Source organism: Vipera berus, assembly GCF_964194415.1.
Source record: "Vipera berus genome assembly, chromosome: Z".
Classification (NCBI taxonomy): Eukaryota; Metazoa; Chordata; class Lepidosauria; order Squamata; family Viperidae; genus Vipera; species Vipera berus.
The window spans coordinates 55,479,371-55,507,038 of record NC_138205.1 but is presented as its reverse complement, the minus strand read 5'-3'; the positions used below and the strand labels follow the sequence as shown (position 1 = coordinate 55,507,038).

The window sequence follows — 27,668 nt, the reverse complement described above, 5'->3', positions numbered from 1 at the left end:
ATTTGTTGCCTTGCGTGTCGCACCCAATGCCACTGCCCTGAGGCCTGGCAGATCCTTCCCCCTTTTGACCCATGTGCCATTATACCGGTTCCGCACCGTCACCCAGCTTGTTCCACAGCCTCATGGCAGCGGCATTGGGCAGGAGGCGGCAAATGGCCACAACACAGCCATTTGCCATCTCACGCATCACACCCAATGCCGCTTCCAGGCCTATCGTACATTAACTCTAACCCCCACTGCCTCCCAACCCTAACAGGAGATGGGAAGCCCTGGGGAAAATAACAGAAAAACTGGGTGGGGAAAAAAACAGTCAATGGGTCAGATAGGGGGGAATCTGCCAGGCCTCATGGCCATGCCACTGGCAAGTGCAACATGGCTTGGCCGAAAGCAGCCATGGAACAAGTGAGGCAGGTTCCCCCCTCACCTGCCCACAGAGCCACCAAAGTGGCAGGTGGAGTGCTGGAGGCTCGGGGAGGGAGTGGTGAATTCCCCCCAGGAATTGCATTTCTTTCTTTACCTGACTCCCAGCCTTGTGCCGTTTCTCCTCCGTGATCTGCTGCTGCCACGTGCAGGGAAACAAAAGTTTTTTTTGGGGGGGAAAGGTCAATCAATTCCAACTTCTTGTGAAAAAAAAAAAATCTCATGAAGTTGGAATTCATTGACATTTTCCCCCTCCCCAAAAACTTTTGTTTCCCTGCACGTGGAAGCGGCAGATCACGGAGGAGAAATGGCACAAGGCTGGGAGTCAGGTAAGCAAAGAAAGGCAAATCATGGGGGGAGCAAGGATTTTTTTTCCTTAACTGTCCCATTTGTTCCAAGGCTACTTTCCGCCAAGCCGCGTTGTGCTCACCAATGGCCCACCCACCCTACCCGAGCTTCCAGTGCTCCACCTGCCGCTTTGGTTGGCCTGGCCAGCCCCACCTCACCACCCTGCCCGCCGCCGCCCAGCAGAAGAACCCCGGGGCTGCAGGGGGCTGGCCTGGTATGGGAAGGGCATGCATCCCCCCGCCCACTTCACCACCCTCCCTCCCTGAGCCTTCGGTGCTCCACCTGCCACTTTGGATGGCCTGGTGGCCCCCATCTCAGCACCCTGCCCGCTGCCACCCAGCCCAGCCGCCCCAGGGCGGCAGGGGCTGGCCTGGGACAGGAAGGGCATGCGCCCCACCCTCCCGCCACTATGCAGTGTAAAGTTTCCTCCCTTGTTTAGTGCCTTTATAGTCCAAAGTTCCATCTGTTATTGCATTAGTCTCCCATTATACAGAGATTTTGATAGTTCAATTCTAATTTTTTAAATGTAATTTTTGGTAAAATTGTTCTTGTTTATCATTTGGTGCATATATTGCTACCATCAGTATCTGTTTTTGATCCATCATTATTTCCACCAATATTCTCCCCTCTTCATCTGCATAAATTTGTTTAGGGTTCATTGTTTCTTTTAATGTATAGAGCTTTTCCTCTTCTTTTGAAGTGCTAACGCAAAGTGAAGTTTACCAATTTTCGGTTGTTTTAACAACTTATAGTTGTCTCAAGAAGTTAGAAAATCTGATTGATCTTTTTTTTTTACTGGTAGTCCCACAAACATGGGGTGAAGGCTGAGAAGCAAACAGAGAAACGCAATGCAGCTGAAAGGCAGGTTAGTGAAAAAAACGCTTGGGGGAGGCGAGGCCATCTGGGTGGGGGCAGAGGTGGCAACATTACCCTGTGCAGCTTCAGCAGGTGTCTGGCAGTGGAGGGAAGCAACCTGTCCGCCAACATGCTCTCCACTCCATGCACAGGACCCGCCCCACCCCTGCACGCTCACAGCCTACTGGTGCCAGTACCGGCAAAAGTAAGCGCTCCCCAAAAGCAAAACCTAGTGCTTACTTCAGAGCCCAAAAGAAAGAAAGACAGGGTCTTACTTTCGGGGAAACACGGTAGTACCTAGCCAAACAATATGGGGAAAACACAAGAGACAAAAAGCTTACAGTTGCTGGAAAAACACCCTATTGATCCCTTTAGAAAAAAACACACCTCAAAGTGCAGTATCAACAGAATGTTTAGAAGCAAGACATTTGCAGTTTATTTTTATACACTGCTAGTACCTGGGGAGGATCACATGGAGAGCTTTGTGCAGAGCAGTTATCTTCAATCTTTATCTGCTCATATGTGCGTTTCCTTGGGTTTCCATCTAGAAATTAAAAATTAAATATTTAAGTCAAGTACAAAGTTATACAAACCATAAAATAAAAGGCTGCATATGAAATTTACTTACACAAAGCTTGTCTAAGTTGTTCCAATACATCATTTTCATAAACAGACCTTTCTTCCCAAATAGACAGCACACGGCCCAGATGCTTTTTGCAACTATCGTCAGTTTCACTATGATGGCAAAAAAGTCATCAATAGAAATGGAAGAAAAACAAGTAAACAGAAACGTATCTCAACAAACTTCTATATACCTTGTTTTATACAAATTTATTACAAGTCACCATATTTTAATAGATTGTTATCTGTATTTTCAGTCAGAAAAACAAAAGTTTCTACATATCTGAATAGCTCCCATATGTGAACTCTTTTCAGGTTTTGGTGATAGTATGGTCTTTTGGGCATAACAGAATTTTCTATTGGAAGTTCATCATATGATCGTTTCAAATGTCTGAATCTTGATGTTCATATTGTTAAGATTAAATAATGCTGCTTACAAACCTCTGGTCCAATTAAAATCATACATTGGTATAGATTTAGCCTTAAAACAGTCATCCTTCACCTATGTCAATTACAAGTCCAATTCTATACACACACGAACACACACACAGCTCTTCCACTACACTCACTTTCTCTCACACACACAAACTTACACATTCACTTTAGTTCCATTTTCTAAATCAAATCAAATCAAACCAAACCAAACAGCAATCTGTATGTCAAACTTTCATTATTCTAGGATGATGATTTTTGCCCAGAAAAAAATAGTTCTTCAGATTAATATACTGAATGGAATGTACTATACCTGGATACGTGTTTAAAAGCTCCCACTATGACAGGTGCAAAATCTTTTGTAAATTCCGGTCCTTTTCTTTTGCTGTTCTGAATAACATCATTAGCCAGATACAAAAAAGTTAGCTTCCTGTTTGGTTTGGCTAAAAAAAGGAAAAGAAAGAACAGAAAGAAGAAAGAAAGAATGATTGTAGAAATCTAGATTGAACAGTTTTTGTCAAATTCTTATTTGCATACAAGATAATAAGACAGTAATTCTGTAGTTTCAAATCCAATATGCTAGTTATACTGCTCTCTCTCTCCCTTCCTCTCCCTCCCCCCTCGCCTCTCCTATGTAACATATACTATATATGTTAGTCATTTGGTTTCAAGAAGACATACTGTTGCACAGTTCATCTATAAATATGGAGGTGGCTATTCAGTTCCAGTGCAGAGTCTAGCACAATAGGAACACTGAAAGTCCATTGCTATAGTAATTCCGTGTGTTATTCTGTGACATCATTACAGCTTTCTATCAATTTGGTGGTGCCTGTCTTCAAAGCCAATGCAGGTTTTAGAGCAGAGGCCTTGCCTCTGGGTTCTGTCAGCTGCAATTTCTAGTTCCCTTGGTTGGATGTCACAGTGGTGCAGGATTTCATTCATAGAATTTTAATTGTAATTTTATTTTAATTGGGTTTTAATTGGAGTTTAATAGGGGTTTTATTTTATTCAAGGACTAAATTTATTTATTTTAATTGTTCTTAACTTTTGTAATTTGTATTGTTATTTTAAATTCCTTGTGAATCACCCTGAGTCCTACGGGAGAAGGGTGGTATATAAGTCCAATAAACATAAACATAAACATAGTGTTTTTGTAGCACTTGCATGGTTGACCTCAAGATCTCTTATGGACTCCACTCACTATAAAGCAACTAGCAAGGCATACAGTGGTCATCCATTCTCATGATATGTCCTAGCCATCTCACCTGGGCTTTGATAATCAGGGATTCAGTGCTGATGGACTCTGCATGATCCAAGACCTTGAGGTTGGACTTTATGATGAAATGATAGGGCAGGTTCTTTACAAGGGTGAAACATCAGCCGCATTTGCCATTTCCAACGTATATAGCCTCAGTCCTATTCAATCTGTGTTTTACTTGTATGTTGTTACATGATGTACAAGTAGTCTCTGACTTACAACCATTCATTTAGTAACTGTTCAAATTTACAACACTGAAAAAACTGACTTAGGGCTGTGGTTTTCATACTAGACTAGAACAGAATAGAGTTGGAAGGACCTAGGAGGTCTTCTAGTCCAGCCCCCTACCATCTCAGACAAGTGACTGTCTAGCCCAGAGGTCCCCAACCTTTTGGGCACCAGGGACCAGTTCCACGCAGAAAGGTTTTTCCATGGACCAGAGACTGTGTGGTTTTGTGTGCTGCCTGCATTCCACGGATGGGGCTTTGCTTCTTTGTGGACTGGTTGTTGGCATGCCACGGCCCGGTACCGGTCCACGGACTGGTCTAGCCTCTTCTTGAAAATCTCCAGTGATGGAGCACCCACGATTTCTGGAAGCAAGCTGGTTAATTGTCCTCACTGTCAGGAAGTTTCTCCTTCATTCCAGGTTGCTTCTCTCTTTGATCAGTTCCCAACCATTGTTTCTTGTCCTGCTCTCTGGTGCTTTGGTGAATAACATGACCTCCTCTTCTTTGTGGCAGCCCCTCAAATACTGCTATTATGTCTCCCCTATTTCTTTTCTTTAGATTAGCCAAACCCAAGTCCAGCAGCCATTCTTCATGTTTTAGTTTCCATGCCTTTCATCATCTTAGTTGCTGTTCTCTGAATTTTTTCCAGGCTCTCAACATCTTTTTTGTGATATGGTGACCAAAATTGGCTGCAGTATTCCAGGTGTGGTCTTACTAGGATTTTATAAAGAGGTACTAATACTTTGCATGTTCTTGATTCTATACCTCTGTTTATACAACCCAGGACTGTATTAGTTTTTTTGGCTGCTACTGCATACTGCTGGCTCATAGTCAAGTGATTGTGCACTAGGACTACAAAGTGCTTCTCACAGTTACTGTTTTTAAGCCAGGTCTTACTTAATCTGTACTTGTACCTTTGATTTTTCCTGCCTCAATGTAAGACTTTGCTTTTCTCCACATTGAAACTCATTTTTTGGATAGGGCCCATTGTTTTAAGTTTGTCAAGATCTTTTTGGATCCTGAATTTGTCTTCTGGGGTGCTGGTTACTCCTGCCAGTTTGGTGCCATCTGCAAATTTGATGCGTTCCCCTTCAATTCCCTCATCTAAGTCATTTATGAAGATATCAAAGAATACTGGGCCTAAGATGGAACCTTGTGGTACCCCACAGCTTACTTCTCTCCATGTGGATGTAGTGCCGTTGAGGACTACTCGTTGAGTACAGTTTGTCAGCCAGCTTCAGATCCATCTGGTGGTGATGTTGTCTATTCCACCTTTTTCTAGCTTACCAAGGAGTAGGTTGTGGTCTACTTTAACAAATGCCTTACTGAAGTCTACGTATACTACATCCACAGCATTTTGCTGGTCTGTTTGGCATGATCTGTTTTTAACAAACCCGTGCTGGTTACTAGTTATAACATAATTTGCTTCTAGTTGTTTGCAGATCTGTTTTTTGATTATCTTTTCTAGGATCTTCCCAGGTATTGATGTTAAACTGATTGGTCTGTAGTTTTCTGGGTTTGTTTCCCCCCCCCCTTTTTTTAAAGATCAGCCCTTTTCCAATCTTCAGGTACTTCAAGATATGGTACAATGTTTCTGAGATAACATCTGCCAGCTCCTTCAGAATGTCGACTGTTGTAGCATCCCCATGGTCATGTGATCAAAATTTGGGTGCTTGGCAACTGGCATGTATTCATGACACTTGCACTGTCCTAATCATGTGATCATCATTTTGACCTTCCCAGCTGGCTTCCAAAAAGCAAAGAAATGGGGAAAGCTAGATTCACACAACAACCACATGATTCATTCAAATCATTGCAGTGATTTGCTTAACAGCTGTGGCAAAAAATTGTAAAATGGGGTGCAAATTGTTTAAAAACTATCTTGCTTAGCAATGGAAATTTTAGGCTAAATTGTGGTTGTAAGTCAATCACTACCTTACATTGTCTGAAGAAGGGTATATCAATCAGGTACTGATTGGACAACTCTCTCTTTGACCTTTATTTCACCTGTATATATTCATTTATTTATTTATTCATTAGATTATTCATTACCTGTTTTGTTTCAAATGACTCTAGGTGCTTACAGCATAATAAATAGGGCGGTATATAAATATAACTAAATAAATAAAATAAATAAATATTAAAAACATTAAAATCATTGAATATAAAATGACAGTCAAAATAATTAATGTAAGATGGGAAAAGAGGGACTAGGAAAAAGAGGGAGCAGGGGAATGGAGGTGGAATTAGCTTTTAATTACTCAACTACCTCCAGTGTCAAGGTGCCCAATAGGGACCCTAACCTATCTGGCAGAATCACATTTTATGAAGTCAGGAGGGTGGGAGCCAATCTCACCTCAGAGGGTAAGATGTTCAAAAGGGCAGGAGCCACAGCACAGAAAGCTCTTCTCCTCTACCGCACCAGCCAAAATTCTTTGACCAACAGCTCTGCTAGCAAAGGTGGAGTGGGCCAGTCCCATTAGGATAAGACAGTTCCTCAAGTAACCTGGAACTATGCCATGAAAGGCTTTATAGGTGATTACCAACACCAACAGTGGTGTAACATGGGCCACTCTAGGGACTCCAAGAACTGACAATGCTGCCATACTCTGTGCCAACTGTAGCTTCTGACTGCTCTTCATGTACAGCACTGCAACAGTCCAAACGTGAGATGAGTAGGCCTTGAGTGACTGAGCACAGGGATTCCTGATCCACGAAAGGCTGCAACTGATGCACAAAATGGAATTGAGCCTAGCTGTTACTGCCACGTGCTCTCTGAGCAGGAGTTGCAAGTCCAAAAAAAAACAAAAAACCCCAAGTCACCGATCCGGTCTATCTGGATAATGCCATCCAGAACTAAAGATGTTAAAGTCCTACATCTTGAAGCTCCATGCACCCAAAACTACTCAGTTTTGCCAGGGTTCAGATGAAGCCTGTTGTCCCTAATCCAGGCCCCCACAGCCTCCAGATATCCCAAAGCATCACTTGGATCACCAGGGGTGGAGATATAAAGCTGAGTATCATCAGCATACTATTTATACCTCAATCCATGGTGACGGATGATCACATCCAGTGGCTTCATGTAGAAGTTAAAAAGGAGTGGAGAAAGTACAGAACCCTGCGGCATCCTACAAAGGAGTGGACAATCACTCCTCATTCCCTATCAACGTAGATTGGGACAGACCCTAGAGAAAGGAGCTGAACCAGTGCAAACTGCACCACCCAGCCCCAAACCCATAGTGACCCAAAAGGATACCACAGTTGACCCTATTAAAGGCCAATGAGAGGTTAAAAAGAGCAAGGATGATTGCATTACCCCATTCTACTCTTGCCAGCAATTATCAATTAATGCAACCAAATTTGTTTCTGTCCCATAACCGGGCCTGAATCTGACTGAAAAGGCTCCAGAAAATCATTAGTCAATAATAACCTGGTGTATGTTATATTAACAGAATAATAATATTATTATAATCATCCATTATAATATAGAATTATCATAAATAATACCTTTGTTCAAACTATTGTGCCTTAGTCTGACATACAGATAAAGCATGGTAAATTGATTTAATCAGATTTAACTAGAACCTTCCCAAAGTCTTTATTCTATATCTCACATTCTATTTCATACATTCAGCAATGCTTCAGATCCAGCAGAAAACAGCTCATAAAAGTGTACTGAAGAAGCCATAACTGATGTCTGGGTATAGCAATGATCTAGATAGGGACTAATAAAATAAGATTTAATCCAAACAAGACTGAAGTGCAGTTGACCATTTGCACCAGTGAAATCCCCACACCACATAGGAGTAGTGATGTCCTGTTCTGAAACAGAAACACTTTTGAAATTCTGCTTCTGAATCATGGACATGGGCAAAAATATTTTCACAAAGCTTTGCCTAGGTACCATGTTTCCTCAAAAATAAGACCTGGTCTTATATTTTCTTTTGGCACCAAAAATACATTAGAGTTTATTTTGGGGGAAATCTTATTTTTTGGGGGGTGGAAATGCTTCACGTGCCCCGTACCTGCTTACTCCAGGGCCCCCCGCATCCAGGACACTCCCCAGTGACCTTCCCCCCAGCTAGTCACCCACCTCTTCCCTTCCATTCCCCTCACGTCAGACTGCCATGCTATGGAGGATGGGCCTTACCCGGTCCCCCTCTGCCATTTCGGAGCCAGAGGGGAGTGACAGTGAAAGGTTCTGCCACTGCTGGGCAACAGCCATGTCTGCTACTGGAGGGGCTTTTTTTTGTTCCTGCCGTCCTCGCTTCGCCACAGATGACCTGCCTGGTGGCAGCCACCTCTTCCTCCTCCTCCTCCATCACCAACCATCCGATGGCTTGCACTGTGACCGGGGATGTAACCATCCCTTGCTGCCTCCCTCTACCAGCCCTCTGTCGCCGCCACCACACTTTCTTGCACACTTTCTTGGTGCCCTGCATCAGCCCATGTCTTCCTTCTCCATTCTGGAAATGGCAGCCCCATTTTCTGCCACCTTCCTCCCAGCAGAAGGGAGGAAAAGAAGGATGCTTCATATGAAAGGATGCTAAGCTCTGGGAAAACTACACTAGCTGCAGCTGGGCGAGGAAGGCCAGGGCCCCTGCAGGAAGCAGATCAGCTCCTCAAGGGCTTTGCAGAACCATTGGTGAAGGGGAGCTTGGCCTTCCTTGCCCAGCTCCAGATAGCGTAGTTTCCCCAGAGCTTAGCATCCTTCCATACAAAGTGTCCTTCCTTTCCTGCCTTCTGCTGGGAAGAAAGTGGCAGAAAATGGGGCTGTCATTTCCAGAACGGAGGAGATGTGAAGTGGTCCAGGGCAGCAAGAAAGTGTGCAATAAGGTGCATGGGTGGTGATGGAGGGCTGGCTGAGGTGGCAGGGGAGGCTTGCGCCCCCCACTCATTGTGGAGGAGGTGGCAGCTGCCGCCCTCTTTTTTACTTTTCTATGCTTTTTCCCCTTGTATTTTATACTTTGATAAAATTAATAAAATAAGAGTGCTGAGGAAAAAGACCCTGCCCTCTAGTTGCAATAGGTGGGGCGAGGTGCACACATCAAAATCAAGCTAGGGTGGGGGGAGTTGTGCCACGCACCCCACACCCACTTATTTCAGGGACCCCCACATCGAGGCCACTCCCTGCTCTGTGACCACCCCCTGCCGGTTCAGTGACCTGGCTGCCCACCCACCTATTCCCTTTCACTCCCCTCCCAAGCGGGACTGCCATGCTCTCCAGTCTCTTCTTGAAAACCTCCAGTGATGGAGCACCAGAACTTCCAGAGATAAGCCTTTCCACTAATTGTTTTCACTGTCAGGGTATTTCTTCTTAGTTGTACGTTGGATCTCTCTTTTAATGATCTTCCACCCATTACTTCATGTCCTTTGGAGAATAGGTTGACTTCCCTCTTCTCTATGACAACTCCTCAAGTACTGGACGACTGCTATCGTATCACCCCTAGTCCATCTTTTTGTGGACAGGATCATGGGGAGATTAAGTGCTGCCATGTGTTTGTTGGACCCGTGTCCCTCCTGGCTGGTTTATGCGGCTTGGGAGGTCACACGAGGCTGGCTCCTGGCAGTTATTAATGCTTCCTTGAGTGAGGGGTGCTTCCCTGCTGCCTTGAAGGAAGCGGTGGTGAGGCCCCTCCTCAAGAAACCTGCCTTGGATCCAGCTATTTTAAATAACTTTCGTCCTGTCTCCAACCTTCGCTTTCTTGCGAAGGTTGTTGAGAGCGTGGTGGCACGGCAGCTCCCTTTGGTCCTGGAGGAAACTGAGTATCTGGATCCGTACCAATCGGGTTTCAGGCCCGGGTACAGCACGGAGATGGCACTGGTCATGCTGGTGGATGATCTCTAGCGGGCCCAGGATAGGGGTTATTCCTCTGTCCTGGTCCTATTAGATCTCTCAGTGGCTTTTGATACCATCGACCATGGTATCTTGCTGCGACATCTTGGGGGGTTGGGAGTGAGAGGCACTGTTTTACGGTGGTTCTCCTCCTACCTCTCGGGCCATTCGCAGACGGTGTTGGCAGGAGGGCAGAGGTCAACCCCAAGGCCCCTTAGTTGTGGGGTGCCCCAGGGGTCGGTCCTCTCTCCCCTTCTGTTCAACATCTATATGAAGCCACTGGGTGAGATCATCCATGGTTTTGGGGTGAGGTATCATCAATATGCTGATGATACCCAGCTTTTCATCTCCACCCCGAACCAACCCAGTGATGCCCTCGATGTGATGTCCCGCTGCCTGGAAGCAGTACGAATTTGGATAGGGAAGAACAGGCTCCAGCTCAACCCAGCCAAGACTGAGTGGCTCTATGTACCGGCATCTCGTTTAGTCCAAGAGGTTCCATCTTTGGGTATGGGAGGAGAGGTGTTACCTCCCGTTGATAGGGCGCGCAACTTAGGCATCCTCCTGGATACACGACTCAGTTTTGAAGATCATATAGGAGTTGTGGCCAGGGGGGCTTTTGCCCAGGTTCGCCTGGTGCGCCAGTTGCGCCCATATCTGGACCGAGATGCTCTACATACGGTCACTCATGCGCTCGTTACCTCCTGTATAGATTACTGCAATGCTCTCTAAATGGGGCTGCCCTTGAAGACCACCTGGAGGCTGCAGCTGGTGCAGAATGCAGCCGCGCGAGTTGTGATGGGAGTATTCCGATACTCCCATATTACACCCCTCCTGCATGAGCTACATTGGTTACCGGTTGCCCTCCGGGTGAGATTTAAGGTGCTGGTTCTTACCTATAAAGCCCTACATGGCTTAGGCCTGGGATAGCGACGGTGACAGCTGCCCCGGGCCCCAGTCGATCGCTTTCCCAGGAGCCTTGACAGCGGCGATAGCGGTGGTGGCGTGGTGTCCCCGGCCCGCCCCTGAGCCGCTGCAACCGTTGCAGGCGTCTGGAGTGGAGCCGGCGCCCCCGCTCTGCCTCGGCCAGCTGATCTGCTCCTGGGCGTCGGCGGCGTCTCCGAGGGAACAAGGAGACGCCGCGGATCAGCTGTGCAGCGGAGGCGGCGGCAACGAAGACGACGGCGGCGGTGGCAGCTCCTCCGGCCCCCAACCGATCGCTCTCCCAGGGCCTTTGACAGCGGCGGTAGCGGTGGCGGCGTGGCATCTTCGGCCCGCCCCCTGAGCCGCCGCAGCCGTTGCAGCCGGCTTGACTGGGGCCGTCTTCTCTGCCCTGACTCGGCCACCAAATCTGCTCCTGGGCAACGGCGGCGTCTCCGAGGGATCAAGGAGGCGCCGCAGATCAGCTGTGCGGCGGAAGCGGCGGCAACAAAGACGACAACGGCGGTGGCAGCTCCTCCGGGCCCCAGCCGATCGCTTCCCCAGGGCCTTTGACAGCGCCGGTAGCGGTGGCGGCGTGGCATCTTCGGCCCACCCCCTGAGCCGCTGCAGCCGCTACAGCCGTCTTGAGTGGAGCCGGCGTCTCCGCTCTGCCTCGGCCACCAGATCTGCTCCTGAGCAGCGGCGGCGTCTCCGAGGGATCAAGGAGGTGCCTCAGATCAGCTGTGTGTCGGAAGCGGCGGCAGCGAAGACGAGGGCGGCGGTGACAGCTTCCCCGGGCCCCAGCTGATCGTTTTCCCAGGGGTCTTTGACAGCGACGATAACGGTGGCACCATGGCGTCTCCGGCCCGCCCCCTGAGCCGCTGCAGCCGTCTTGAATGGGGCCGGCGTCTCTGCTCCGCCTCGACCACCTGGTCTGCCCCTAGGCGGCGGCGGCGTCTCCGAGGGATCAAAGGAGGCACCGCGGACCAACTGTACGGCGGAAGTGGCGTCAACGAAGACGAGGGCGGCGGTGACAGCCTCTCCGGGCCCCGGTCGACCGTTTTTTGCCCTGGGGCCTTTGACAGCGGCGGTAGCGGCGGCGGCGTGGCATCTCCGGCCCACACCGAGCCACCTTCTTCGAGACACCTTGAACGGAGACGGCAACGGCAGCGACATGACTCCAGGGACTCCCGCACCTCTGGGAGGCCACGCTCCGGACGGTCCCCAACCAATAGGGGCTTATGGAGCTGCAGCCGGGAACAATGCCCAGAGCATCAGGGAGGAAACTGTAAGGGCGGCTGAACCACCAAAGCCGACGCCAGTTAATGAATCCCTCCACCTTGCCTTCTGCCCACTCTCAACCATCCTTGCCCACTCTCTCCCCACAGGACATGACGGGCCTGGGTGCAAGCCACGGTGGCAGAGTGGCTTGGCCTTACACCTGCAACCCCATAGAGGTGGGAGCTCTATGGGGTATGCTTCACCCAGAGTGCGTTCTGGACCACCCCCGGTAGCAGAGTCACAACCCATTGTGAGAGGATGAGGAGTGGCCTGCTTCTGGGGTTCACCCGGCCAAGTGGCAGTGGCTGGTTGACGGTCCAGAAACCCACCTACCCGACTCGACCCTCCTGCAAATTCACCATCCAGGGGACTGCCTTCCCGGAATCCCTTGTGACTCTATGCTCCTTCAATACTCCAGCACAGTACTGCACGCCCTCAGGGGTTCCCCCCTCTCCTGGGTGCGACCCGCCTACACTACATCCAATCTCGATGACGGGCCCGACCACTGGGCCTCTGAGAGATGGCCGGGCAGGGTCAGGGGCCTCCAGCATAAGTCCAACAAGAGGCCCTTGATTAAGTTCTTAGTTAAGTTTTTTGTGGGGTTAGGGAGGGGGGTGGGAGAAGACTATGGTTGCTCGGCGAAGGGGGGCCTTCCAACAACCATAGCACAGGCCAGGCCTATGATCGTTCGCGAAAGGGAGGAGCGGGGTTCAGTCCCCGACGAAGCCCAGTGGCGAGCTAACGGACAACCAATTCCCAGGACGGTGGGGAACGGCAGAAGGTGCACAAGCAGAGGGCCGTATCGACACCGGGAGGGTCATCCCCGCTTTCTACAAGCGGTGGGACGCTCCGACCCTCTGTACTTTCCCCGAGGACCCGGGAGCGAAGATGTGCAGCTTCCTGAGCTCAGGCTGGTCTACCTAAATGCCAGGTCCGTCGCTAATAAGGCTCCCCTTGTTCGAGATCTAGTGGAGAGTGAGCACGCAGACCTGGCTTGCATCACGGAAACCTGGCTGGGCCCAGAGGGCGGTGTCCCTCTGGTTGACCTCTGCCCGCCTGGTTTCCAGGTGCTGCACCAGCCTCGGCCCCATGGTAGGGGCGGAGGAGTGGCAGTAATCATCAGGGAGACCCTTAGCCCGCGGGAGACCACCGTCCCTCAGATAGTCGGGTGTGAGTCTCTCTTTCTGAGATACGGTCCTGGGGCGCAGCTGGGCCTGCTGCTGGCGTACCTTCCACCTAATCGCGCAGCGGCAGCCCTGCCTAAGCTACTCGATATCCTCTCGGGGTTGGTGGTTAAATTCCCCAAACTCATGGTCTTGGGCGACTTCAACCTACCATCCCTAGGAGGATCATCCAAACTAGCTCGGGAGTTCATGGCTTCCATGACGGCCATGGACCTGTCGCAAATAATTTCAGGACCGACTCATGAGGGAGGCCACACCCCCGACTTGGTTTTCTTATCTGGACGGTGGCGTGATGAAATTGGTGGGGGCTCCCTAACCGTTATGCCCCTGTCATGGACCGATCATCACCTCCTACGGCTAGACTTCCGCTTTGCCACCCCCCGCCGTGGGTGCGCGGAACCAACCAGATGGTACCACCCCAGGTGCCTAATGGACCCTGATAGGTTCCAGGCAGCGCTTGGGAACCCACCTGCACTCCCTGCTCACAGCTCGGCGGATGCCTTAGTGGAAGCCTGGGAAAGGGCAGCCACAGAGGCTCTTGACCGAGTTGTACCCCTGCGGCCCTTGACCCGGCGCAGATCCCAGCGAGCCCCATGGTTAACCGCGGAGCTCCGGGAGATGAAGCGTTGGAGACGGGGCCTAGAGAGCCGTTGGAGAGCCAGTCGATCCGAATCCGACCGGTTGCGACTAAGAATCCACACTAGGTCTTATCTCGCAGCGATAAGGGCGGCGAGATCCAATTACTTCTCCACCCTCATCGCGTCCGCAGATAATCGCCCGGCTGCCCTGTTCAGAGTGACTCGCTCCCTTCTGAACCAAGAGGTGAGGGAGGAACCCTTACAGGGTCGAGCCGAGGAATTCGGTCAATATCTGTTGGATAAAATCGCTCGGATTCGAACCGGCCTGGACTCCAACTGGGCAGAGTCTGAGGAACAGGACATGGGCAGTCCTGTCGACATCATCTGGGAGGAGTTTGATCCTGTGATTCCAAAGGAAGTGGACAGGATTATGAGGAGGTTAAGCTCCTCCACATGCTTACTGGACCCGTGCCCTTCCTGGCTGGCCTATGCAGCTCGAGAGGGGACACAAGGCTGGTTTCAGGCGGTCATCTCTGCTTCTCTGAGTGAGGGTCACTTCCCCGCCGCCTTGAAGGAGGCAGTGGTGAGACCTCTCCTCAAGAAGCCCACCTTGGACCCAGCTTCATTAAATAACTTTCGTCCGGTCTCCAACCTTCGCTTCCTTGCGAAGGTTGTTGAGTGTGGTGGCGCATCAGCTTCCTCAGGTCCTGGATGAAGCAGATTATCTAGACCCGTGCCAATCGGGCTTCAGGCCGGGCTACAGCACGGAGACGGCATTGGTCGCTCTGATGAATGATCTCTGGAGGGCCCGGGACGGGCCATTCCTCTGTCCTAGTCTTATTAGACCTTTCGGCGGCTTTCGATACCATCGACCATGGTATCTTACTGCGGCGCCTCAGGGGATTGGGAGTGGGAGGCACGGTTCTGCGGTGGTTCTCCTCCTTTCTCCTGGGACGCTCGCAGTCGGTGTTGGCAAGGGGGCAGAGGTCGACTCCGAGGCCTCTCGTTTGTGGAGTCCCTCAGGGGTCGGTCCTCTCGCCTCTCCTGTTCAACATCTACATGAAACCGCTAGGTGAGATCATTCGTGGTTTTGGAGTAGGGTACCATCAGTACGCTGATGACACCCAGCTTTTCATCTCAACTCCAAACATCAGTGATGCCCTCGACGTGATGTCCCGTTGCCTGGAAGCGGTTCGGGAATGGATGGGGAGGAACAGGCTTCAACTCAACCCGGACAAGATTGAATGGCTGTACATACCGGCATGCCAGGATACTCAGAGCATTCCACCCCTTAACATCGGGGGTGAGTTATTACCCCCTGTTGATAGGGCCCGCAACCTGGGTGTCCTCCTAGACTCACAGCTATCCCTGGAAGATCACATAGGAGCTGTGACCAGGGGGGCCTTCACTCGGGTTCGACTGGTGCGCCAACTACGACCTTATCTGGACCTGGATGCCTTACGTACAGTCACCCATGCACTTGTGACCTCTCACCTTGACTACTGCAATGCTCTCTACATGGGGCTGCCCTTGAGAGCCATTCGGAAGCTTCAGCTGGTGCAGAGTGCAGCTGCACGCACAGTTTTGGGGGCCTCCCGATACTCCCATATCACACCTCTCCTCCGTGAGCTGCACTGGCTTCCAGTCGTCTTCCGAGTGAAATTCAAGGTGCTAGTGATGACATACAAAGCCCTACATGGCATGGGTCCGGATTACCTGCGGGAACACCTACTGCCAGCGTCAACACCCCTACGTCCTGTGCGCTCCCACAGAGAGGGCCTCCTCAGGGTGCCACCGGTCAGAGAATGCCGACTGGTGGCCCCCAGAGGGAGGGCATTCTCAGTGGGTGCACCAACCCTCTGGAACTGCTTGCCTACCGAAATCAGGATGGCCCCCGACCTTCGCACCTTCCGGCGCGACTTAAAAACCTACCTGTTCCAGCAGTCCGGCCTGGCCTGATAGCGCTTGGGGTTTTATTTATTTTTACTACTGTTTAATTGTATACCTACCTTGCTCTGTACACCGCCCCGAGTCCCTCGGGAAAAGGGCGGTATATAAAAACAAATAAATAAATAAATAAATAAATATTTGCAGGACCGTCTGCTGCCAGGAACGACTTCCCATCGCCCGGTGCGCTCACACAGGGAGGGCCTCCTCAGGGTGCTGTCGGCTAGACACTATCGGCTGGCGACCCCCAGGGGGAGGGCCTTCTCTGTGGGAGCGCCTGCCCTGTGGAATCAGCTTCCCCTTGAGCTCCGGATGGCCCCGGATCTCCGGTCCTTTCGTCGTGACCTCAAAACATTTCTTTTCCATCAGGCTGACCTGGACTGATGATAGGGGTTTTTAAAAAGAAAATGTTTTTAATATTTTATCACTGGGGCTTGTTAGTTTAATCTTTTTTTTAACATTTGTATTGTGTTTTATTGTTGTTAGCCGCCCTGAGTCCTTTGGGAGATAGGGCGGCATATAAGTCCCAAAATAAATAAATAAATAAATAAATAAATAAATAAATCTATTAGTTTTATGAATGCTAAAATTTTCTCGTAATATTTTAGCAGAGAAGTATTTTTAAATTTATTTTTATGAAGTTAAACATCTGTATTTCACATGTGTTCAGAAAAACCAAACTGAACGTTTGTTTTTAAAAAAAAGAAAATTAATGATAAAATATTCCCTTCTTTGTTATTTATTAATGCTATTATGTTTATAATTCTTAAGCAACTGGCATCCATCAATAAGCATAAAAGCCCTTCCTTTTTACAATCCTATAATCCCAAAATTAGGAGTAGAATCAGGGTGACTGGATGGAGCTAAGTGTTTATGGCTAGATGCCCTTCTTGATGCCTCATGGAGTACACAGCTATTTTTTTTCCTTTGCATCCTAGGAGAAAAATATCTACCAATATTTAGGATTGAAATTTCAACCTTCAAAGTGGGAGGTGATGATCTTCACCACTGGACTATCATGCTGTTCATTATCTATCAATAAGCATATGAATAAGGAATTCCAGTTTTGTGCAGTAGCGCAGCAGCTGAGGGATCGTGGGGATCCGTTTCCTACGGCTGATTTCTGCCTGCCAGGGGACCCTAAATGGGCCTGTAGTTGCCCTGTAGAGGCAACACAAAGGGGAAAAGCCCTCCAGAAACTGGTAGGAGAAGATGCTAGCTCAACTTCTGAGTCTAGCCCAAGCTACAAGCAACCAAAGTCCAAAAGTACTCGTTTAAGCTGAGTGTAAAAAATGTGTTTGGAACTGGGTAAGAACAGCAATTTTCTCTTCTATTTGGAAACTGATTTCCTGGGGGGAAAAACCCAAGAAGCAAAAAAGCCTCCGAAAGTGAGAAGGAGGGGGACTTTTGCCCCACTCTCCTGCAGATGGAAGTGGCGAATTAAACCTTTTGGGGGAATAGAAATATATTGAAATAGAAAGATTATAAGACTTAATTTGGATAAGTTTGAAATCGGTGGAATCTGTTAAGATTTTCCTTTTATATCATCAAAACTGAATAAGTATTTATTACTGAAAGAACTGGTGCTGACATCTAGTGGTGGATGAAAAGATAAATTTGATCTTGGTGACTTTCAATGTCTTAAAACAAAGAACAGCTGTGACAAAAAAGGGAAACATCTTGGGCTTTGTATAAAGTGGGAATTATAAACTCTTAAAAAAAAGAAAAAAAGAAGGGGTGTTGTCTTACCTGAACGCCTTTTCTCAGCATGACGATGGAGAATCCACAGATGGGTTAATCTTGCCTTTCTGCCCTAGAGAATAAGTCAATCAACCTTTGCCATGCCTCTCTTCCTCTGGCTAGGAATCCCCAGTCACGGCAAAGGCACAGCAGTTGATGAGTATTCAAGGTGGTGGTTCAATTTCCCCTGACACAGGACCGGATGGACCCTGGGGGTGTGTGGATTCTCCATCATCATGCTGAGAAAAGGCGTTCAGGTAAGACAATGCCCCTTCTCCAGCATGACGAGTGGAGAATCCACAGATGGGACATACCAAAGCCTCACTGTCCCTATGGACAGGAAGAAGTCTGGGCCTGTGTCCAACTATCTGTCACTACTCTTTGGAGAACTCTCCTGCCAAATGAAGCATCTGCTGAGGCAAATTTATCTAACTTATAATGCCTCACAAATGGGGAAGGGGACAACCATGTTGCCGCCTTGCATATCTCTTCTATTGATGCCTTTGTCACCCACACCACTGAAGTTGCAGCACTGTGAGTGGAGTCTGTGGTAATTTGCCTTGAACTGGCAAGGACTGCATCAGGTATGCCACTGCTATGCAAGCCCTAATCCATCTGCCTATAGTAGAGGCAGACACCTTCTGACTCATTGAAGAGGGCTGGAATGAAACGAATAGAGCTTCAGATTTGCAAAAAGAGGCAGTTCGCTTAATACAGTGACGCAAGGCTCTACAAATGTCCAAGGTGTGCCATTTACATTCCAAATCGTGGGACGGCTCTGGACAAAAATCTGGCAGCACAATCTCCTGCACCCTGTGAAACAATGAGTTGATCTTAGGGACAAATGAGGGGTCTAAGCATAAGACCACCCTGCCTTTATGAAAAATACATGAGTCTTCTCTAATTGAAAGTGCTGCCAATTCCGAGATGCACCTTGCTGATGTGACATTTACTAGGAAGGCGACCTTGAATGTCAAGAACCGCAGAGAAGAGGTTTTGATGGGTTCAAATGAAGGTGAAGTGAGAGCCTGTAGGACCTTGGACAGGTCCCAAGAGGGATATCTGTGAACCACAGGCGGTTTGGTGTTGACTGCTCCCCGATAAAGGACCATACCATGGGGTGTTGAGCCAAGGGTTCCGAGTTGCCATATGTGAGCACCGAGGACAGGGCAGCAACTTGCCTGTGAATAGTGTTGGGTGCTAAGCCCTTCTTAAGCCCCTCCAGTAAGTAATCCAAAATTCTTGGAATAGGAATTGTAGCTGGATCTAATTGTAGGCTCTCACACCAGTTACAGAAATTCTTCCATGTGGAGGGAACTGTCTGGCTCTTTTGAAAATTTACCAAAAACCCATGGTCCTGGAGAGTCTTGATGGACAATGCCAGGTCTGACTGAGCCATCTGGACTGAGGAGGACTGAATGAGGATATCGTCCAGATAACACTGGACACGTACTGGAATGGCCCTCAGATGTGCTGCCAGGACCTTTGTGAATGCTCTGGGAGCCAATGACAGGCCGAATGATAGAACTCTGTATTGAAAATGGTGGCCTGCGTAGAAGAACCTGAGGAATTTGCGGTGCCCAGGAATGATGGGAATGTGCAGGGAGGCCTCCGTCAGATCGATGGATGTCAGGAGGTCCCCGCTTCTGATGCCTAATATGGATTGGAGCGTTTGCATTTTGAACTTCTTGTATACCAAATGGGTATTTAATTTCCTTAAATCCAGGATTGCTCTCCATCCTCCCGATGCCTTTGGAATGATGAACAGAATGGAATAAAAACCCCATCCCTTCTGCCCTGCTGGTACCAGTTCTATGGCCTGGATTTCCAGGAGATGTCGAATGGCCTCCTTCATGAGGTGTCTGTTTACCAGATTTTTGCATGATGGGCAAGAGACGAAATGCCTCGGAGGAATGGAGTTGAACTCCAGAGTCAGGCTGAATCTGATGGTGTTGAGGACCCAGAGACCTGTAGTGATGTTCTCCCATCTGTGTGCAAAGAGAGGCAACCTGCCTCCTATGGAAGAGATACCCTTGCTGTCACTTGGACCTTCTGAAAGGACGGCCTCCCGCGCCTCCCGTTTGGCCTGAAATTGCTGTCTGGATTTGTCCCTGTTACCAGATCTGTCGAATTGATGTTCTGGTCTGGGAGGATAAGGGCGGGAGTAATGAGTGAATTCCAACCCTGTGTCGGTCAAACGAAAGGACTGCCTCGGGCATAAGGGGTAGCTCTCCTGTCTGTTCTCCTGATAAGAGGGGACAGGACCTTACACTTATCTTTGTTCTTGATCAGATAAGGATTTAGTGCCTCTCCAAATAACTGGCCTCCCTCGTAGGGGGCTGAGGCCAACCACCACTTGGACCTAGCATCCACTTGCCTGTGTCTGAGCCACAGAAGTCTGCGGGAGGTAATGTTAGATGCTAATGCCCGGGAGGAAAATCTGGCCACATGCAACGATGAATCAGCCATGTATTCTGATGCAGCCACTAATTTGTTTAGATGTTGGTGCATCCGTGCCTCTTCTGGTGGGACCCTAGCCTGCAATTGGTGTAGCCAGAGGACAGACGTTCTGGCAAAAAAGGAAGTTGATATAGCTGCCTTCACCGCCCATGGTGAGGCTTGATGGGTCCTGTGGAAATTAAGCTCTGCTTTCTTATCCTCTGACTTCAGAGCATCCGCTATATCCCCAGATACAGCGAAAGAGGAAACCAAAGGTGCTAAGGGCTTATCTACTGTGGGGACCTCTGAGAGTGCTGGAGCCATATTAAATAACTTTTTATCAGTTCCCCCCAGGGATGGAAAAGTACCATTGTCTTTGGACAACATTGAGAAAAAGGGGAGGACAGGGAATTCCTGTTGAGTAAACATTGGTTCTCAAAAAACCTTACTGGTAGGCCCTTGGCTGGTGGAAGGTTCAGCCTGAGGGACACTTTCAGGACCAAGTTGGGCAGTGCTCCTGGCCTTGTGAAGTAAGGATTTAAAGAAGGCCAGATTAAACAGGCCTATGAAAGGAGGGGGATCAAGTCCTCATCTTCTGACATCCCCTGCTCTCTCTGATCCTCGTCCCCTATGAACGTCATCCTACTTCTGGAGGAATGGGAGGGGGAAACTGACCCTGGTATGTGGCTGATTCCGCCTGGGGACTGTGAGATGGGTACGCTGATGCTATCAACTCAGGCCAAGCTGTCTGGTCTAGGGTCGAAGCTACGCCCTGGGAAATACCCTGAGAAATCAGAAACTGCAGTCGTTCTGATAGTTCTGTCTCCTGAGCATCTGTCTCCTGAGTGAAGTCCTGCCGCTGTAGGAATGAATGTGGCCTCTGGGCCCAGAGATCTAGCTGTAGTAGGGGGAGCAGAGACCTGAAGGTTGAGCCCTTCACCGGAAAGGGAAACCATCTCCACCTGTTCTGCCACAGGAAAATTGAACTGATCTGTTTCTCCTTCTGGAGTCCTGGAATTGAATGAGGACCCTTGAAAAAAACACCTCATGATTCTGGCCTTCTGAATGGCCTGAGAATGATCGTACTGTTTTCAAAATGGCAGCCACCAGTAAATGATCTCCAGCTCCAATGCTAGACATGAGTAATTAAGTGTGGCGGTAGTTTCAATGGCTGGGGCAATAAGACTGCTGGCTGAATGTGGCCAACATTGAGTCTATTTTGCAGCTAAAATGTCCTCGCTGGAAGGGAGGATCCCCTCCCTAGGAACAACAAAAGTGGCATCCAAAATGGTGACCGCTACATGTTTGCCTTGCCTGAGAGCTAAAAATAGCCTGAGGCTTCAGCCGAAGCCTGCAAAACTGCTCGGACTCACAATGGTTTAAAATGCAGTGCTGATATCAGCGCAGAGAAAGGGAAGGTAAGGAAAGATACAACCTGGAAAAATATCCTATAGTGTTGTCTTCCTGCTAGAGCCAATCTTCACCACGTCTCTCTTGGGCTAAGACTAAGTCATGACTGGGATTCCTAGCCGGAGGAAGAGAGGCATGGCAAATGTTGATTGACTTAGTCTCTAGGGCAGAAAGGCAAGATAACCCATCTGTGGATACTCCACTTGTCATGCTGGAGAATTGAGCTTTCTGGATTACAAATGCTAACTCAACTGTGACTCTAAAGCCATCTGCAGAGAAAGGAAAACCCTGATTTTTGGCTATCATGGAAACCAGAGATCTGCAGAAAGAATATACCAAGAAAAAAATCAATACTTTCCAGAAGGAGATCTATGCTATGTTGCAATTAATCTAAACAACAATAATCTCAAACCACGAGGAAATTAAACATAACCTTGAAAACATAATGAACACATCTCCAATTTAACTTTACAACACAAAAATTCTCAGAAAAATAGAGATTGAGCAGATAAAACAGACAACTGATTATGAGACAGAGGAGAGAGATTTCAAGATGGAATTTAACAATACTAGGAAATAAGACTTAATCCAGACGGAAAAAAATCTACAGGGAACTCTGAACATGGAAAAAACAAACTACACTTTAAGATTACAAAATAAGTTTGATGACAAGAAAAAAGATTTGGTAATACGGATTTTGCCAGGAGAACTATGAGATCTTGAGAGACAAAAAATAATAAATAAAATCAAGAAAGACAAAAAGGAAAAGATTTTCAATGAATATGAAGGGGCAAAACCTTCCTATAAAAACATTTTATCTGTTTTGCCTTTTGTACCTGCAATAACATTTATAAGATTATGGGAAGACACTTTAATTCATCAAAGCATATTGAACAAGAAAGATGTTGGGCAAAAAAAAAGGCTAAAGTGAGAATTAAGAAATTAGATGATGGGAATTATCAGAGGGAGTATTTAAAAATTAAATATTTGTTTGAATATGGTTAAAGAAATAGAAAGATTTTGAATATAAATGAAGATTAGTTTAAGAGGGTTGAGCCCCTAAAGTAATATGCCTTCTTTTTTTTCTTTTGTGTTTTGTTTTTTTTACATGAGAAATATAAAAATGTTGGGATGGTTTATATAAAAGAATTGTTTTCTCTGGTTTTTTTGCTCTTATTTCTTTTAAGATATGAGAAATGTAAAAAAATGTGATGGCTTGTATGAGAAAAAAGATTTAAATACTTAAGTGTAACTAATTTTGAGAAAATCTTAACCAGTTAGAATGTTTTGAATGACCATTCAAAGTTACAGCAGTACTGAAAAAAGTGACTTATGACTATTTTTCACTTATGACCATTACAGCCTCCCTGTGGTCATGTGATTTATATTTGGATGCTTGACAACTGACTTACATTTATGATGGTTGCAGTGTCCCAGTGTCATATGATTACCTTTTGTGACCTTCTGAGAAGCAAAGTCAATGGCGAAACAAGATCCACTTAACCATATTACTAATTTAACAATTGCAGTGATTCAGTTAACAACTGTGGCAAGAAAAGTTGTAAAATGGGGCAAAATTCACAACAAATTTCTCAATCAGCAACAAAAATTTTGGGCTTGATTGTGGTCCTAAGTAGAGAACCACCTGTATATAAATTATTATGCTGGCAGTAACAACTATGCACTTGATATGCTACAAATGGGGGGGGGGAAATGAGCTAATCCTTGGTATGTTTTGAAGCTCTTCGCAGTATAATCTCTTCGCAGCCCTTTGAAAGCCCAATAGGAAAGGTATGATTTGAACATCTGGAAACAAACTGCTACAGAAAATGAAGCATCATCAAGCTCAACAATGAGATCCAATGCAGATGTCATTCTCTTAAAGGGAAGACTCTTTAACACTTTTAAAACTTCTTTCCACAATCTCAATGCCAGTCTCCACTTGCTGTTCAAGCAGGAGACTTAAATCCAAGAGAATATCAGGGCTGTAAGTGCACAGTCCCCTTTACAGGTTAAGACAGATGTCTTCAGATTCAATAGATCTTTAAATTCATAGCCATCCCATCTTGCTAATGTTCAGTCAAAGACTGTTTTTCCTCATCCCGACCCAAACAGCTTCCAGATACCAGGCCAGGACCTCCATTGCCTCTCCTGGAATGGAGATGTCTATTGGATATCATCTGCATATCACTAATATCTTACCCCCATGTGAATGGATGCTAGGAGCATCCTATACATCAGGGGTCCTCAACCCCCAGTCCATGGACCAGTACCGGTCCATGACATGCCAGCAATTGGTCGCACAAACAAGGAAAGCCCCATCCACAGGATGCAGGCAGCACACAAAACCACACCCCTTCAGGGCTCTGGAAAAAACTCTCTCCACTTAACTGGTCCCTGGTGCCCAAAAGGTCAGGGACCTCTGATATAGATAGTAAACAAGGAGGGAGGCTGACATCTAATATAGGAGCAATCTCTCAAAGGAAGATAAACTGCTAAAAACATGTATGTTCATGACATTGCAAGCCACTGAGAGATCCAATGGGACCAGGAGGATCACATACCCCCTTACACTGCTTATCAAAGAAAATTAAAAGACCTTGTCTGGCAGCTTTCACTAGATCGGTAGATCAGGGATCTATCTACTCTACTCTATCTACTCTGGCTGAATATAGGCCAGAACAGAATACCCTGCCAATTCCTAAGGATCCACAGGTTCAAACCTATCCCAGATAACTAGGTTAGATATGTCCTTTGTCATCTCAATTTGACTTGCCCGCTTAGCTTACAATTCTGAGTGAATATGAGTAATTGCATTTTCCAGATGCTGAGTGAATTCCTTGCAACTGATCATTAGGCTAAAGTTTCCCCAACAAGAATGTGCATTTTTAAACAATGCTATCTAATATCTACCCATGAATGGAATAAGAACAGCAAAGCAAGCCTACTTTGGTGCCATAATATACATTAAAACTGAACTCTTACTATAATCTGCAAACATTCATTTTCTGTTTTGTTTCCCATCACTTTTTTCTGCCACATGGTAAATGGAGATATTCTGTCAGAGTAGTGGACACAGAAAGGTTATAAATATGGAATTCTATCAGATGCTTACATCACCTGCCTATTGTAAGGATTAACCAAACTCTCCAGAGAAATGCCTGCCCAAGCTTCGGAAAATTTCATTTGAAAACCCATAGGAAAACACCTGGTGCTCAGGGTAAACTATATAAATTGGGATCCTACTCACTGCTGTTTCATGGCACAGGATCACTCCAAAGAAACAGAAGCCAGAGTATGACAAAGGTATGATGAAAATAGCCCTGATCCTCAAATCACATCTCATTAACTCTCAAACAAAAACCAGAAGTGTGTGATCTCCTATGAGGGTGAGGTCTGCAATTACCTGGACAAGCACAAGCCCAGGTTTTTGGAATTAACTCACAAGATGGTTTCCAGGAAAAAAAACCTGAAGTACCCCAAAACCAACAGTCTGGGCATTCTATCATATACTGAGATTCAGCAGCTTGGGTAAAGATGACAATGTGTAACAGAGTGGCTGATACAAAATCCCAGACTTGTCCCTTGAAGCCAAATTTACAAAACAGCCTTACCTCATAAGACAGCCTCATACTTCAAAACTAATGGCCACCTGCATAGTTGTTATTATCAGACTAGTATGATTCTATTTCTATGAGCGTGGTCAAATTTAATGAAATTGTCTGCAAAACTAGACATATTTTGATTATATAAATAAATCAGTCATGAACTATTTTATTTTGTTCCATCTGTTGTTTTATTGTGGTGAATGACCATAATAAAGTTATATATACATGCAATTCCTCTTCTCCTTCCATTGTTTCTATTCCTTTTAAACAAATTGTATCCTTCAAAAGTTTTATTCCACTCATGGCACATATTCTACCAGTACATAATTGCTGTTTTGTGGTAAGAATTCATTTATTTTATAAGCATTATTTTATATGAAAGAGGTGGCTCTTTCACCGATTCAGGTTGCCGACCCCTGCACTAGAGACTGGGCAAAGGATATTCCATACCAGGGATGGAAGACTCATTGGATAGTGAACGGGGGGGGGGGGGAGGGGGAAGGCAGCGGAGGCTGAGGACCCCTTCCCTCCCCCTGGGGTCAATATGGTATGGGGAAGGGAAGAAAGCATGAATTAAAGTGAAAATGTTACAAGAAGCTAAAAATAGTGGAGGATTTGGACTCCCGGACTGGAGACTATATTATCAAGCAGCCATTTTACCATGGCTTAAAGAATGGATTACGATGAGAAATAAAAGACTATTGTACCTAGAGGGGCGTGACCTACAAATTGGTTGGCATGCCTTCCTATGGTATGAGAAAAGTAAAACACAGATACTTCAAAAACAACTTTATAAGGAATGTACTCCTTTCAGAATGGGAAAGAATAAAGCAGAAAATTTATATTAAACTACCTGATTGGCTTTCAACAATGGAAGCATTTGCTTACCCAAACTTAACTATGACAGGGATTGGCAACCTGAATCGTTGAAAGAGCCACTTGGAACCGGTTCCCTCACCAAAAAAACCCTGGAAGCCGCAAAATACATGTGTGCATGCGCATGCGCACAGAACAGGGCTTGATTAAATAGCAGAGCCTAAGGCGAGACATACACTGGCCCTGCCCCGTCCACCTCTGGTATGGATGGCTCTGCAGTGCTGGCTTCTCCTCCCCTCAGAAAAGACTGCTCTGAGGGAGGGGAGGAGGAGGCCGACGGGGAGAAGGAGCTGCTGTGGCAAATCTTCTGAGGCTGCTGCTCGGGCTTGCCTATCTCAGCCTGCTGCAGGATTTGGGGGTTTTTGTGGGATTTTTGCATGCAGTTTATTTGGCGGGGGGAGGAGGAGGAAGTGCGGAGCAGCCAGTCAGAGCTCTGACTGTTTGCTTATTGAGAGAGAGAGAGAGAGAGAGAGAGAGAGAGAGAGAGAGAGAGAGAGAGGGAGGGAGGGAGGGGAGGATGGAAGACAAGAAAGGAAGAAGGCAGGAAGAATATGGGAAGGAAGGAAGGAAAAAATAAAGAGAAAGAAAGAAAACAGTTGCCGCTTGACTCGCTGTGGACGGGCGTGTTGCATGGCTGGCAGCTTTGCGCAGGCAGGAAAGGGGGGCTTCTCCCTCTGGGGGTGGAGTGAGAAAGACGTATTCTCCAACTGGCTCTTCCTTCCCCTTCTCTGGGCTGGGCTGCAATCTTGCCCACTGCTTCTCTGCCTCCTCCTTCCTCCTCCCCCCCTTTCAGAAAAAAAGGAGAAGGCAGGCGGTGGGGCAGGGGGTTTCCCTTCCTTGCTGAATTCCAGTGTTTGCAAAAGAGGCAGAAGTGATCGCACTTTTGCAAGCAGGAAATCTTGCATGGGAATTGCAGCCAGGGATTCCCCCCCCACACACACACTTTCCTTGGCTTGCCTGTATCTGGGGTTTCCTTCCTCGCGAGAAGATCCACAAGATCTTCTGCTTGCAAAAGGGCGATCACTTCTGCCTCTCTTGCAAACACTGGAATTGGGCAAGGGAAACTCCCTGCCCCACCACCTGCCTTCTCCTTTTTTTCTTCAAGGGGGAGAGGAGGAAGGAGGAGGTGGAGAAGCAGCGGGTGAGATTGCAGCCCAGCCCAGAGAAGGGGAAGGAAGAGCCGGTTGGAGAATGCGTCTTTCTCCCTCCATCCCCAGAGGCGGAACAAAGCAGAGAGGCGAAGAACGTGGAGGGTACAGAAGAACATGGATGGAAAGAAGGAAGATATAACCTTCACCAAAGCAGCTTCCATGCAAAAGAAACACATTAGCGCTTATGTGAGCAGACATGTGCCTCCACAAGCAGCTCCCCCTCCCCCCAGCCTCCCCTAAGCCAAAAAAACCTGGCCCTGCCTTAATTGCAGGCGAAACCTGCCGAAAGCCCAACCAGCTCGTGCAGAAGCGCTGCCTGCTCGCCTTTCCAGGTTGCTCCAGCCCAGCTTTTTTCCTCCCTTTTAACTGGACAACCTGTGAAATCGGCCTTTTCTATTTAATTATTTATTTGGGGGGGGGGAATATGCAAGCCTCCTCCTCCTCCTCCTCCAAAGGTGCACCTCCCGGCTCCGAGAGACGGAGGCAAGCCGAGAAACTGAGCTCCGCTTTGCCCGATGTTTTTGCTTTCCAAAGCG

At 47.5% G+C, this 27,668-nt stretch overlaps 1 protein-coding gene across 1 annotated transcript in view; it reads right to left on the bottom strand.

Moving 5' to 3' along the window:
• The window catches only part of RPRD1A (regulation of nuclear pre-mRNA domain containing 1A), a 131,325-nt gene that overhangs the window by 84,126 nt on the left and 19,531 nt on the right, over positions 1 to 27,668 (bottom strand). The window contains exons 2-4 of the mRNA XM_081344822.1: positions 2,990 to 3,119; positions 2,252 to 2,358; positions 2,082 to 2,167 (exon numbers count right to left, since the gene is read on the bottom strand). Of these exons, the coding sequence (XP_081200948.1) occupies positions 2,082 to 2,167; positions 2,252 to 2,358; positions 2,990 to 3,119 (323 nt within the window). The remainder of the gene's footprint in view (positions 1 to 2,081; positions 2,168 to 2,251; positions 2,359 to 2,989; positions 3,120 to 27,668) is intronic.